The sequence below is a fragment of the Martes martes genome (assembly GCF_963455335.1).
Source record: "Martes martes genome assembly, chromosome: 9".
NCBI lineage: Eukaryota > Metazoa > Chordata > Mammalia > Carnivora > Mustelidae > Martes > Martes martes.
Genome location: NC_137896.1, coordinates 52,087,368 through 52,103,589, shown reverse-complemented (window position 1 = coordinate 52,103,589; position 16,222 = coordinate 52,087,368). Strand labels below are relative to the sequence as shown.

The window sequence follows — 16,222 nt, the reverse complement described above, 5'->3', positions numbered from 1 at the left end:
AAAGATAAAAGAAGGAGCAGTAAGACTTATGACTTTAAGGAGGAAACATCACATACCTTAAATATAAATACAAAAAGAGAAAAACCTTCCTTGTATGAGGCCAGGATAACCTTGAAACTAAATGTATCAAGATTATTACAGGAAAAGAAATATTCAAGCTAGTTGCATGGGAATATAGATGCAAAAATTGTAAATATTAGCAAACTGAATCTAGCAATACATAAGAATAATATAACTCAGTGGATTTAGTACAGGAAAACAAAGTTTATCATCTGGAAATTATGGTTTATTATTTGAAAGTTAACATTTGATAAAAGAAAAATCATATTATTTCTATTGATAATAAAATTCAGCACTAACTCATGATACTAGTAATAAAAGAGAATTTAAATGTGATAAGGTAGCTGCAAAAAAAAAAAACCCCAACAACAAAATCATACTCAAGTTATTGTTTTCCCTCTAAAATCAGAAGGAAGCAAGCATGCTCACTATTACTGTTTCTTTTCTTTTCTTTTTTTTTTTTTTAAGATTTTTATTTATTTATTTGATTAACAGAGATCACAAGTAGGCAGAGAGGCAGGCTCTCTGCTAAGCAGAGAGCCCAATGCAGGGGTCAATCCCAGTACCCTGAGATTATGACCTGGGCCGAAGGCAGAGAGGCTTAACCCACTGAGCCTTTCAGGCGCCCCTCACTGTTACTGTTTCTATTGAACACTGTACTAGTCAGTGCAATAGGGGAAAAAATAGGAAATAAGGATTGGAAAGGAAGAAGTAAGAATTATCTACTGATAACATGATTATGTAACTGTATACACAGGTATCCAAATAAATATACAAACAAGTTAGTAGAATAAAGCAAATGTAGGAGAATCCTTGGATGTGAATTCAATACACAAAAATCAAGTGTATTTTTATATGCCAACAGTAATCAAATAGTGTTGTTTATTGAACGATACCGCAGATAATAGCATCAAAAAGCATAGCTATCCAGGAATAAATTTAAAAGAAAGATTAATAAATTTATAACTAACACATATACTGAAAAGTATAAAACATTTAAGAGGAAATAAATAAGAGAAAATAAATAAATGGAATGCTGGTATGTTCATAAATATGAAGACTTAATCTTTGTAAACATGTCATTTCTTCCCAAATTTATATATTTAATCCAATTTCAATAATTCATTACACTGCATATTTAATGATTTGTATACTTTTCTATACATACATAAAAAGTTCGATTTAAAGACATTTCCCAGGGGCGCCTGGGTGGCTCAGTGGGTTAAGCCTCTGCTTTCAGCTCAGGTCATGATCTCAAGGTCCTGGGATTGAGCCCCACATTGGGCTCTCTGTTCAGTGGGGAGCCTGCTTTCCCCTCTCTTTCTCCCTACCTCTCTGCCTACTTGTGATCTCTCTCTCTCTCTGTCAAATAAATAAATAAAATCTTAAAAAAAAAAAAAGACATTTCCCATTAAAACATATACTTGTAAGATGTCAAGAGACTTGCAAATAGAATGAAGTTAAACTTAGATACTATTAGTACTTTAGGGACAAATGATGATTTTAGCTATTTTTTTAAATTAAAATTTTTTATTTTTTTATTAAAGTATAATTGTCATACAATATCCTGTTGATACACTATTTTTATAAATTTCAAAATGATTTCCTTAAGTCTTATTACTATGAGCAGTGATCTTCTTTAATTATGAATGCTGCCTCTGTTTTGTTACACTGTTTGGTTATATAGACTAGATAATATATTTGTGAAACCTTTAGTATGAAATCAGCTTAAGTTTTATATTGAAGTATTTAATGTTTTCTCACTTTAGTTAAATGAAGTAAGTGAAGAAAACAAGAAGATGGAGATTCAGGCTAAGAGAGTTCAAGCTCGTTTAGATAATTTACAGGTAAGTTGCCTGCTCTTTTGATACAAGTGAATTTTAAATGATTGCTTTTGGATTTTCTCACCTTTAATACAATTGTATTTTAACTCATGGACATGTACTGTTGCAGAGGAAGTATGAGTTTATGACAATACAGAGACTGAAAGGAAATTCACATGCTGCTAATGAAACGAAAAGTTTAAAACAAGATAAAGTACCAGTCTCAAAAACTCACAAGGTATGATACGATTGAAAATTTCTCCAATAGAAAACAAAGACATTTTCTCTTTGTTCTTGAATCTATTTTTGGCAAACATCGTTTTGGTATGAAAGGGTTTACCATAATAATTCCTTTACAGAGAAATATCTGTATAATATTTCTTTTTTTTTTTTTTTTTTTTTAAAGATTTTATTTTATTTATTTGTCAGAGAGAGTGAACACAGGCAGACAGAGTGGCAGGCAGAGGCAGAGGGAGAAGCAGGCTCCCTGCTGAGCAAGGAGCCCGATGCGGGACTCGATCCCAGGACGCCGGGATCATGACCTGAGCCGAAGGCAGCCGCCCAACCAACTGAGCCACCCAGGCGTCCCTGTATAATATTTCTAATATGCTTTTATTTACAAAAGCAAAACAAGTGTGTCAGGCACAGACCTTAAGCCTAATAAGAGCTTTGTTTTTCATTGTGTTTTAAGATTCCACAAGCTTTCCATGTCTTCTCTCAAGACTGCAATCCATGCCTGAATGGGCTTTATTTACTAATTTTTTCTAAGGACTTTTTACTTTGAGGTATAAATTACATACAGTAATATAATGTAGAGACCGTTAAGTATATAGCTTAGTCAGTTTTGAAAAATGCCTATATTCATGTAACCTGCAACTAGATATGGAACATTTCCATCACCGTAGAAAGTTCCCTTTATGTCCCTTCTCAGTTCTTCCCTGCTAGAGGTAGCTGTTAATCTGATTTCTATCACCATAAATTAATTTTAGAACTATTTTAGAACTTAGAACTATTTTAGAACTAATTTAGAACTACTTTAGAACTTCAGTCAGTGGGGTTGTATAGTATGCACTCATTTATGTAAGACTTATTTTGCTCATCATGACATTGGGTATATCAGTAGTTTGTTCCTCTATTGCTTGGTGGTATTCCACTATATGAATAGATCACAATTTGCTTATCCATTCTTCTTTTAATAGACACCTGGGTTATTCCTACCTTTTGTCTATTATGAAAAAAGCCTCTATGTACAAAGCTTTTAGCGGACAGATGTTTTCATTCCCCTTGGAAATAAAACCAAGACTGGAATTTCTGAGTCATAGATACTTGACTTTTTGTGAAACTGCCCATTTTCCGAAGCAGTTATACCATTTTATACTCTTACTAGCAATGTTTGAATGTTAGTTACTCCACAACTATGCCAACATTTGGTATTTTCACTCCTTTTCATTTTGACCTTTTCAATGGGTGGCTAGTGATACCTCACTGTAGGCTGTTAATAATTTTGATAAATCCTCTAGTTCTTTTCATAAAGTAGGAATACAGCATCATTTAAAGATAGTTGTGGAGGAATCTCAGTAACAAAATCTGGAGCCACCATTGGGCAGTGTGACTCTAAAGGTGTTAACTGTCTGGCTGGCCTATGATGAAGATACCATGGCTCAGCAGGACCAAATTCAATAAAAGATTGCTGTGCAGAACCCTCTGTTCTTGGAGCTGTTGGAGCTGACATTCTGTACAGGGAGTACGCTGAGGATGACATCTGTCAACAGAAGACTGAGCATCTTTACCAGAAGTTCTTGTACATCTGTAAGACCAGGCTTTATGTAAACTGCTTCTCTTGCACTTCTGGATGCTCGCACCTGGAGGTGCTGCTAAATGTGAGCAAGGAGTTTAGCAATTCAAGCCTGTGTCTGGCGAGATCAAAGAGGACCTCGTCTCCTGGGCCTTTACTGAGTTCGCAGTTTAAACATTTCCACCCACGTTTTACAGACCTGATTGAGCAGATGGAGAAGCATACCTCAGTAGTCAGCCTGTTGGCCTCCTTCAGCAACTAGAGGACCTTGGACTTCCTGTTAGTCTCTCTGCAACTGCTTACCTCAGGCTACCTGTAGTGTGAGATGTGCCCATTGAGAGTGGGCAGACTGTCAAGGAGTTCTGCCACCAGGAGGTAGAGGTCATGTACAGGGACAATAACCACATCCACACCATCCTGCTGGCCCAGGCCCTCAGGGTTTCCATCCGGGTGGGTGGAGGGGACCATAGCAAGGGCATCAACACCAACCTGCACATCTTTCCTGAGGGCTCCAAACCCAAGGTCTACCTTCTCTCCTGGCCTGGACCTATGATTTTGTGTACAAATAGGGCCAGCTTTGGCCTGCCACTGCCTCCTGCCAGGTAACACATATGTATAGAAATTTTTTTGGTGGTTGTAAATGAAAATATTTCACTATCCCTACCCTCACCTTCTTCCTGTCATACAACATTCCATGTTTTATTAAAGGGGATGCCTTTATACTTAGTACTTAAGATGAATGAAGTTATTATCTAAAGTTTCTATTTGAAGAAAACAGGTTAGAATTACCCCTGTTCAGAACAATCCTAAAATTTGTTTGGAAGCAGAAAAGACCCCAAATGGCCAGAGGAATGTTAAAAAAGAAAACCAAAGCTGGAGGCTTCACAATTCTGGACTTCAAGCTGTATTACAAAGCTTTAGTCATTAAGACTGTATGGTACTGGCAGAAAAACAAGACACAGATCAGTGGAGGAGAATAGAGAATCCAGAAATGGACCCTCAACTCTATGGTCAACTAATCATCAACAAATAGGAAAGAATATACCATGGAAAAAAGACCATATCTTCAACAAATGGTGTTGGGAAAATTGGACAGCCACATGCAGAAGAATGAAACTGAACCACTTACTTACACCATACACAAAAATAAACTCAGAATGGTTGAAAGATGTAAATGTGAGACAGGAATGCATCAGAATCCTAGAGGACAACACAGGCAGTAACCTCTTCGACCTTTGCTGTAATAACTTCTTGCTAGACATGTCTCCAAACGCAAGAGAAACAAAAGCAAAACTATTGGGACTTTATCAAGATGAAAAGCTTCTCCACTGCAAAGGACACAGTCAGCAAAACTAAAAAAGGCAGCCTACAGAATGGGAGAAGATATTTGCAAATGGCCTATCAGATAAAGGGCTAGTGTCCAAAATCTAGAAAGATCTTACCAAGCTCAATACCCAAAAAACCAAAAATCCAGTCAAGAAATGGGCAGAAGACATGAACAGACATTTTTCCAAAGAAAACATACAAATTGCCATCAGACACATGAAAAAAATGGCTCAATATCACTCAGCACCAGGGAAATAGAAATCAAAACCACAATGAGATACCACCTCATGCCAGTGAGAATGGCTAAAATGAACAAGTTAGGAAACAACAGATGTTGGCGAGGATACAGAGAAAGGAGAAGCCTCCTGCACTGTTGGTAGGAATGCAGCTGGTGCAGCCACTCTGGAAAACAGTATGGAGGTTCCTCAAAAAATTAAAAATAGAGCTGCCCTATGACCTGGCAATTGCACTTTTAGGTATTGATCCAAAGGATGCAAAAATAGTGATTTGAAGGGGCACATGCACCCCAATGTTCCTAGCAGCAATGTCCACAATAGCCAAACTATGGAAGGAGTCTAGATGTCCAATTCCAGATGAATGGATAAAGCAGATGTGGTATGTATATACAATGGCATATTACTCAGGAGTCATTGAATTCTACCTCTGAAACTAACAATATATGTCAGTTAAATTTAATATAAATTATAAATTAAAATATTATCCTTGTCCAGAATAATGCAACTCTGTTTTTAATAATCTGATTTTGATTTTATGGATTGCTGTCTGGTTAATGTTACCTTTTTGTTTATTTGCTTTTATAGTTCTGTCTTTTCAGATTTCTTAGAAACTAAGTGTAACATAGTTCCCTGTTTAAGGTAGATGTGTGATAAATGTAGAATGAAATTGACTAAAAGTTATTTGAAGGAATACTAAAATCAGTGTAATTGAATTTATATATTTTTATGGAATTTTTTTCTTATTCTTCATCTCCCATTTTGATGGACTCTGAGAGAGCAGGATTTCCAGGAAATGTTTCATATTCTGTTTATAGAATGCTATAAAGAAAAAGAAAAAAAAAACTTCTTTGGGAAGAAGAAAATATGAAGTTCCATGGTAGAAATTGTTTAACTTTCTAAACCTTTAAACTTGTTAAAATCTTCGTTATGGTGGTTCATGCTCCTGAGTTAAGGCTAATTTTACTTTTCTGTTATCAAACTTGGATAAAGAATTTTTATGAAAATTCTTTTTTTTTTTTTTTTTTGGCAATAAGGCTCAGTTCTTTGAATTTCCTTTTTTTTTTTTTTTTTTAAGATTTTATTTATTTTTTAGAGAGAGAGAGAGCACAAGCAGGGGCTGCAGCATTCAGAGGGAGAAGCAGGCTCTCTGCTGAGCAGGGAGCCTGACGTGGGGCTTGATCCCAGGACCCTGAAGGCAGATGCTTAATGGACTAAGCCATCCAGGCATCCTTCAGTTTCCTTTCCCTTTTATCCTTCCTTCCTTCCTTCCTTCCTTCCTCCCTTCCTTCCTTCCAAGTAGGCTCCACGCTCTTGATGGAGTCCAGTACAGGGCTTGAACTCACAACTCTGAGGATCAAGACCTGAGCTAAGATCAAGAGTCAGATGCCTAACCAACTGAGCCACCCAGTCAGTCCTCAATTTCCTTTTTAAGATGGGTTTTCTCTCCTTTCTTAGGCATCCTTTAACATGTTTCTTATGTTAAGTGGAGATGTTTGATTTGGAATTTCCTTTGTTTGGGGAAGCTTTTTCATTCAGTGCATATTTTAGTGACCATTAGGTAAATTATTTTGTGATCCCTAAATTTAAAACTTGCTCTTAAAATTTTGAGGTTATGGATAGAAATAAATGTTTGATTTACTTTTTTACCTATAGGTACCACTTAATGCACAAGTTTATGAACTTTTAACTGTCTTCATGGATTGGATTTCAGATCATCACCTTAGTAAAATAAAAAGAGAAGAATCTGGAATGGATGGTGAAAAGCCGCTACTCCGATTTGCTTCTCAGAGAAATGATATTCAGGAGAAGTGTATAAAGGTTTGTTTTTTGGTTTGATATATATGATTCATGAAGATTACTACTGGAAAGCCTGTTTTATGTGTTATAAGAGAAAAAAATATTGAAAGTCTTTTTGGTAGAAAATTGACCATACCAATAGTTCTAAAAAGATTCATTCCAGACTTAATTAAAATTAATTCATACTTTTATTTGAAATTTCTTTTTAAAAATAGAGACTAGAAATTAAGAACTTAACTCTAAAAATGGCAACAATAATTTTATACTATTTAGGCAAATGATCAGTGATGGAATTCCTGAAAACACATTATTTTAAGACTCAAATTCCACTAAAATAATTTTGTTTTGTCTTTTGTCATGAAGGGATAGGAAGTATTTGCAAGGGCTTCTCATTAACAAAAAGAAGTAACCATTTTCTTAAGTTACAGACATTAATTTGGATATTGGTACTCATGATTTCTAGTTAGTGTATGTGGTCATTAGAGGTTGACAATTATATTCTGCAAGAAATATATTAAAACTGCTAAGAGTAGACATCTAATGTTTGGTTTAATGTTTTCAGAAATAATTTTGTAATTGTTAAATATTGGCCAGGGTTCCATTTTAGAAAATTATTTCCAGTTTTCACACGTACCTAAAATGTTTCTTCTAAATGCATTTTCTGCTTGGCAGCATAATGGCCTTCAAGATGTTCATATCCTAATCCCCATATCTTATGTTCTGTGGCAGAAGTGAGTTACAGCTGCTAATCAGCTGACCTTCCACTAGAGATTGACCAGAATGGTCTGGGTAGGTCCAGTAATCCTGTGAGCTTTTAACCAGACAAAAGAGCAGAAAAGCAGGCCAGAGACTCAGCCCATGCTTGCTGGCTTTGAAGATGGAGTAAAAGGACCATAAGCCAAGTAATGCTTCTAGAAATTATTTGGTTTTAGTTATATTTAAGTCTTTCCTTCATTTAGTTTTCAGTTTTTTGTTTCTGGTACAGGATAAGGGTCTAACTTCATTTTTCACATGTGGATATCTGGTTTTCCCACCACCATTTATTGAAGAGATCATCTTTTTCCCCATTGAGTAATATTGGCACCCTTGAAAAACATCATTTCACCAAGTATGTGAGGTCTTATTTCTGGACTCTCTGTTCCATTGGTCTGTATATTTCTCTTTATGCAAATACCATACTCTCTTAATTACTGTAGCTTTGTAGCAAGGTTGAAATTAGAAAGTTTAAGACCTTCAACTTTGTTCTTTTTCAAGATTATTTTTTTGTTAGTTCACTGTGCCTGGAGATTCCATACTAGTATTCTATGTTATATAAAAGTTTTACATTTTTATGTAGTTAAACTCATACCATTTCTTTTATTTCTACCACCCTATCAGTGTTAAAGTAGACCTACTTCTCTTGCCCTGACATTTGGAAAATCTTTATCTTTGTATTTTTTGTTTCTAGGCTTTTTATTTTTTCATGGTTAACTTTGAAATATTTAATTCATCTATGATATATTTTGATGTAATAGTAGAGATACACTTTCATTTTTTAAATGGTAAGCAAGTTGTCTTTGTGGAGTAACTCCTGTTTTACTCATTGATTTGAAATGTATGTGAAATACATATTGTATATGAAATGTATTTATGAGGTTGGGTCTATTTTTTTTTAGTTACTATTCTGTTCCATTGATCTGTATGTTCCTGTACTACTACTGCAGTGTTCTGATTAATTCTGACTTTAATATAGCTTATACATAAGCAGGGAAGTTTCTGGTTATTCTTAGAAGAAATCTGTAATTGTCTAAAATACTCATTTTAATATAATTTTTAAAAGGCTTTTTATATTTTCTTGTTACTGCGTTTAATTTTTGGATTAATTAAGAATTGGTATCTTTATAATAAATTTTCCCATCCCTCATTTTATATAGTTTTTCATGGTCTTAAATGAAGTGTATATTTTTATACATGTGTATTTTGCATGTTTTCTTTTTCATTTGGTTTACTAGGTTTGGAAATTTTTTTGGTATTATGAATATGACTTTTTTCCCATTCTCTAAAATTGGATATTGTTAGTATTTGGAAGATTTTTATATTTTTAGCAACTGGACAGTTCACTGAAATCATTAGTTCTGATAATTTAAAAAAATGTTTTTCTTATGTTTTCTAGTTAAGTGCACATTATTTAGAATTAATGAAAACATTGCCTGCTTTTCAATGTCACACATTTTATTCCATTTTCTCATCAATTTTGCAAGTTCATATATATAAAAGACAGGGTTTTTCTATTGCTTTATGTAGTCAGTCCTTCCAGAAGAAGGTAAATAATAGAGGTGATAGTAAATAGCATCCCTGTCTTGGCCTGCCTTTAATGGCTCTAATTTTGAAGGGTTTCACAATAAAATACGTTTGGTTTTTTAAAAATCAGGTTTTTTTAAAAATACAGAATGAGACTGTTCTCTATGTTCATCTTTGTCTTTTTCCTCTTTTGTAGGAAGCTGAAAGATTCTCAGAGACAGGGGATATTATCTTAACTCCCTCTCTATGACCTCAGTTTTCCTTTGTAGGTTTTAGGAGCTCAAATAAATTTTTGTGAATTGAGCATTTATGGGCGATACCTGAAAATTCTTTTTTGTGTGTAGAAAATTCTTCTTTGTGTTAAAATAGATTATATAGTTGCTCGTATTGTTTTATAAGTATAATTAATGTTCGGTATTACTAGTTTTAGGTAGTGCAGCATTTTGACCAAACAATTCTTTACATTACTCAGTGCTCACCGTAAGTGTAGTCTCCATCTGTCCCTATATGTTATTACAGTATTATTGACTGTATTCCCTATACTGTGTTTTCATCCCTGTGACTTATTTATTTTCTAACTGGAAGTTTATACCGCTTAATCCTTTTTTTTGTTTCACCCATTCTCCAGCCCACCTCCTTTCTGGCAATCACCATTTGTTGTCTGTACATAAGGGTCTGTCCATTTGTTCATTCATTTGTTTATTCCTTTATTTTTTGGATTCCACAAAGAAATGAGGTCATATAAATGAAATGGACTCCTCGGGGTCATCCATGTTGTTGCAAATGGCAAGATCCCATTCTTTTTTATGGCTGGGTAATATTCCATTGTATATTAACATAACCATTATGTTCTTTATTCATTCCTCTATTGATGGACACTTGGGTTGCTTCCATATCTTGGCTATTTTAATTAATGCTGCAGTAAACACAGGTGCACCTATCTTTTTGAATGCATATGTATTTTTTTGGGGGGGGGGGATAAATACCTAGTAGTAGAATTACTTGATCATATGGTACTTCTTTTTTGATTTTTTGAGGAACATCCATACTGTTTTCCATACTGGCAATATATCCCCATCAACAGTATATGAGGGTTCCCTTTTCTTCCTACCTTGCCAACACTTGTTATTTCTTATCTTTGATAATAGCCATTCTGACAGGTGTGAGGTAATACCTCATTATGGTTTTGATTTACATTTCCCTGATCATCAGTGAAGTTGAGCATTTTTTCATCAGTTGGGCTGTTGTCTTCTGTTGGACATCAGTATGTCTTTGGAAAAATACCTATTCGGGTTCACTTCCCATTTTTAATCAGATTGTTTGGGTTTTTTTGATATTGGGTTATGTATATCATTTGCGCATACCTTCTTCCTTTCAGTAGGTCGCTTTTTGTTTTGTGGATGGTTTCCTTTGTTATACAAAAGCTTTTTATTCTGGTGTAGTCCAGATAGTTTATTTTTGCTTTTGTTGCTCTTGTCTGAGGAGACATGTAGAAAAATGTTACTGAAGCTGATGTCCAAGAGATTATTGCCATTGTTTTCTTCTAGGAGTTTTATGATTTCAGGTCTTTGATCTCACATTTGTGTCTTCAATCCATTTTGAGTTAATTTTTATGTATGGTGTAAGGGTGTGGTCCAGTTTCATTCTTTTACATAGCTGTCCAGTTTTCCCAACACCAATAACTGAACAGACTTTCTTTCCCCATTGTATATTCTTTTTTTTTTTTTTTTAAGATTTTATTTATTTATTTGACAGACAGAGATCACAAGTAGGCAGAGAGAGAGAGAGCGAGAGGAGGAGGCAGGCTTCCTGCTGAACAGAGAGAGCCCGATTTGGGACTTGATCTCAGGACCCTGGGATCATGACCTGAGCCAAAGGCAGAGGCTTTAACCCACTGAGCCACCCACGTGCCCCTCCCCATTGTATATTCTTTCCTCCTTTTTTATAGATTAGTTGACCACGTAAGCATGGGTTCTGGACTCTCTGTTCTGTTGCATTGATCTGTGTGTCTATTTTTGTGTCTCTGTCATACTGTTATGATTACTACAACTTCATAGTATATCTTGACATCTGGGATTGTGATACCTCCAGTTTTGTTCTTCTTTCTCAAGATTGTTTTTGCTATTTGGAGTCTTTCGTGGTTCCATACATATTTAAGGATTATTTGTTCTAGTTCAGTGAAAAGTGCTGTTGGTATTTTGATTGGGATTGTGTTGAATGTTTAGACATTTTAACAGTATTTAATTCCAACAGTAAATGAGCACAGAATATCTTTCCATTTGTTTGTGTCATCTTCAGTTTCTTTCATCGTTGTTTTATAGTTTTCAGAGTACAGGTCTTTTAGCACCTTGGTTAAGTTTATTCCTAGGTATTTTATTCCTTTTGGTGCAGTTGTAAATGGGATTGTTTTCTTAATCTCTCCTGCCACTTCTTTTTTTTATTAGTTTATAGAAATGCAACCAATTTCTGTATATTAATTTTTTATCCTGCAACTTTACTGAATTCATTTATCAGTTATAATAGGTTTTGATGGAACTTCAGTGACAGTTTAAATTCTTCCTGACCAATGTGGATGCCTTTTTTTTTTTTTTCTGATTTATTAACATATAATGTATTATTTGTTTCAGGGTTACGGGTCTGTGATTCATCAGTCTTACACAATTCACAGTGCTCACCGTAGCACATACCCTCCCCAATGTCTGTCACCCAACTCCCCTATCCCTCCCATCCCCCTCCACTCCAGCAACCCTCAGTTTGTTTCCTGAGATTAAGAGTGTCTTATGGTTTGGGGCACCTGGGTGGCTCAGTGGGTTAAGCCTCTGCCTTTGGCTCAGGTCATGACCTCAGGGTCCTGGGATCGAGCCCCACATCGGGCTCTCTGCTCAGCCAAGAGCCTGCTCCCCTCTCTACGTCGCTCTGCCTACTTGTATACTCTCTCTCTCTCTGTCTGTCTGATAAATAAATAAATAAATCTTTAAAAAAAAAAAAAGATTGTCTTATGGTTTGTCTCCCACTCTAGTTTCATCTTGTTTCATATTTCCCTCTCCTATGACCCTTTGCCTTGTTTCTCAAATTCTACATATCAGTGAGATCATATGATAATTGTTTTTCTTTGATTGGCTTATTTCGTTTAGCATAATACCCTCTAGTAACATCCATGTCATTGCACATGGCAAGATTTCTTTTTTTGATGACTGCGTAATATTCCACTGTGTGTGCATGTGTGTGTGTATAGTTCTGGTTTCAAAGCATTGTATATACACACACACACACACACACACACACCCCACATCTGCTTTTATCCATTTGTTTGTTGATGAACATCTAGGCTCTTCCCATAGTTTGGCTGTTGTGGACATTGCTGCTATAAACATTCAGGTGCAGGTGCCCCTTCAGATCACTACATTTGTATCTTAGGAGTAAATACCCACTAGTGCAATTGCTGGGTCGAAGGGTAGCTCTATTTCCAACTTTTTGAAACCTCCATACTGTTTTCCAGAATGGCTGAGCCAGCTTGCATTCCCATCAACAGTGTAGGAGGGTTCCCCTTTCTCTGCATCTTCACCAACACCTGTCGTTTCCTGACTTGTTAATTTTAGCCATCCTGACTGGTGTGAGGTGATATCTCATTATTGTTTTGATTTGTATTTCGCTGATGCCAAGTGATGTTGAGCCCTTTTTCATGTGTCTGTTGGCCATTTGGATATCTTCTTTGGAGAAATGTCTGTTCATGTCTTCTGCCCGTTTCTTGACTGGTTCTTTGGGTGTTTGAGTTTGATAAATTCTAATATTTGTTCTTTGGGTGTTGAGTTTGAGCAGTTCTTTCTAGATTTTGGATACTAGCCCTTTATCTGATATTTCATTTGCAGATATCTTCTCCCATTCTGTCAGTTGTCTTTTGGTTTTGTTGACTTTTTCCTTTTGCTGTGCAAAACCTTTTAATCTTGATGAAGTCACAATAGTTTATTTTGTCTTTGGTTTCCTTTGGCGATATGTCTAGGAAGAAGTTGCTGTGGCTGACATTGACAAGGTTGCTGCCTGTGTCATCCTCTAGGGTTTTGATGGATTCCTGTCTCACATTTAGGTCTTTCATCCATTTGACTTTGTTTTTGTATGTAGGGTAACAAAGTGGTTTAGTTTAATTCCTCTGCATGTGGCTTTCCATTTTTCACAACACCATTTGTTGAAGAGACTTTTTTCCATTAGACTTTCTTTCCTGTTTTGTCAAAGATTAGTTGACCATAGGGTTGAGGGTACATTTCTGGGCTCTCTATTTTGTTCCATTGATCTATGTGTCTGTTTTTGTGCCAGTACCATGCTGTCATGATGATACCAGTACCATGCTGTCATGATGATTACAGCTTTGTAAAAAAGCAGTTTTGGGGTGGAGTCTTTTGGGTTTTCCACTAAAGTATCATATCATCTGCAAAGAGTGACAGTTTGACTTCTTTGCTGATTCAGAGGCCTTTTATTCTTTTTTCTTGTCTGATTGCTGAGGCTAGGATTTCTAGCACTATGTTGAATAGCCGTGGTGACACTGGACATCCCTGCTGTGTTCCTGACCTGAAAGGGGAAGCTCTCAGTTTTTCCCCACTGAGAATAATATTGGCGGTGGGCATTTTGTAGATAGCGTTTATGATACTGAGGTATGTAACCTCTGTCTCTACACTGTGAAGAGTTTTGATCAAGAAAGGATGCTGTACTTTGTCAAATGCTTTTTCTGCATCTATTGAGAGGATCATATGGTTCTTGTTTTTTCTTTTATTAATGTATTGTATCACATTGATTGATTTGTGGATATTGAACCAGCCTTGCAGCCCAGGGATAAATCCCACTTGGTCATGGTGAATAATCCTTTTAATGTACTATTGGATCCAACTGGCTAGAATTTTGGTGAGAATTTTGGCATCCATCTTCATCAGGGATATTGGTCTGTAATTCTCTCTTTTGATAGGGTCTTTGTCTGGTTTTGGGATCGAGGTAATGCTGGCCTCATGAAATGAGTTTGGACATTTTCCTTCCATTTCTATTTTTTGGAACAGTTTCAGGAGAACAGGTATTACTTCTTTAAATGTCAGGTAGAATTTCCTTGGGAAGCCATCTGGCCCTGGGCTCTTGTTTGTTGGGAGATGCTAATGACTGCTTCAATTTCCTTGCTGGTTATGGGTCTGTTCAGGTTTTCTATTTCTTCCTAGTTCAGTTTTGGTAGCTTATATGTCTCTAGGAATGCATTCATTTCTTCCACATTCCACGCCACATTCAAATTTGGTGGCGTATAGCTGCTCATGCTATGTTCTTATAATTGTGTGTATTTCTTTGGTGTTGGTTGTGATCTCTCCTCTTTCATTCATGATTTTATTAATTTGGGTCGTTTCTCTTTTCTTTTTCATAAGCCTGGCCTGGGGTTTATCAATCTTAATAATTCTTTCAAAGAACCAACTCCTAATTTCACTGATTTGTTCTACTGTTCTTTTGGTTTCTATTTCATTGATTTCGTCTCTGATCTTTACTATTTCTCTTATCCTGGTGGGGTTAGGCTTTCTTTGTTGTTCTTTCTCCAGTTCCTTTAGGTGCAGGGTTAGGTTGTGTACTTGAGACCTTTCTTGTTTCTTGAGAAAGGCTCATATTGCTATATACTTTCCTCTCAGGACCACCTTTGCTGCATCCCACAGATTTTGAACCGTTGTGTTTTCATTATCATTTGTTCCCATGATTTTTTTAAATTCTTCTTTAATTTCCTGGTTAACCCAGTCATTCTTTAGTAGGATGCTCTTTAGCCTCCATGTGTTTGAGTTCTTTCCAGCTTTCCTCTTGTGATTGAGTTCTAGTTTCAAAGCATTGTGGTCTGAAAATATGCAGGGAATGATCTCAGTCCTTTGGTACTGGTTGAGGCCTGATTTGTGAACCAGGATGTGATCTATTCTGGAGAATGTTCCATGTGCCCTAAAGAAGCATGTGTATTCTGTTGCTTTGGGATGGAATGTTCTGACTATATCTGTGATGTCCATCTGGTCCAGTGTGTCATTTAAAGCCGTATTTCCTTGGTGATCTTTTGCTTAGATTGTCCATTTCAGTGAGGGGGGGGTGTTAAAGTCCCCTACTATTATTGTATTATTGTTGATGTGTTTCTTTGGTTTTTTACTAATTGGTTTATATAATTGGCTTCTACCATGTTAGGAGCATAGATATTTAAAATTGTTAGATCTTCTTGCTGGATAGACCCTTTAGGTACAATATACTGTTCTTCCTCATCTCTTATTATAGTCTTTGGCTTCAAATCTAATTTATCTGATAAAATGATTACTACCCCAGCTTTCTTTTGATGTCCATTAGCATGGTAAATTGTTTTCCACCCCTTCACTTTAAATCTGGAAGTGTCTTTGGGTCTAAAATGAGTGTCTTGCAGACAGTGTTTATTGATGGGTCTTCTGTTGTTGTTTTGTTTTGTTTTTTTAATCCAATCTGATACCCTGTGTCATTTGGGGCATTTAGCCCATTTACATTCAGGGTGACTATTGAAAGATATGAATTTAGTGGCATTGTATTGCCTGTAAGGTGACTGTTACTGTATATTGTCTCTGTTCCTTTCTGATCTGTTACTTTTAGGCTCTTTCTTTGCTTAGAGGACCCCTTTCAATATTTCCTTTAGCTAGATTGGCCAAGTGAAGAGAAGCCATTCCAAGATTACTAAAATTGGGAATAAAAGTGGATATATTATCAGCCTATAGATAGGTTTATAAGGAAATACTACGAATAATTATAGATTAATAAAATAGATAACTAACAAATTCCTAGAGAGACAGAAACTATCAAAAATGACTCAAGAAGAAAGAGAAAAGTTAAATTGATCTATAATAAGTAAGGAGATTAAATTAATCAAAAGACTACCTTCAGAGAAAAGGCCT

General features: G+C 35.8%; 1 protein-coding gene across 1 annotated transcript in view; it reads left to right on the top strand.

The window, feature by feature from the left end:
- CCDC138 (coiled-coil domain containing 138) overlaps window positions 1–16,222 on the top strand; it is a 148,344-nt gene that overhangs the window by 36,518 nt on the left and 95,604 nt on the right. The window contains exons 8-10 of the mRNA XM_080814221.1: window positions 1,830–1,907; window positions 2,014–2,121; window positions 6,894–7,058. Coding sequence (XP_080670347.1) covers window positions 1,830–1,907; window positions 2,014–2,121; window positions 6,894–7,058 — 351 coding nt within the window. The remainder of the gene's footprint in view (window positions 1–1,829; window positions 1,908–2,013; window positions 2,122–6,893; window positions 7,059–16,222) is intronic.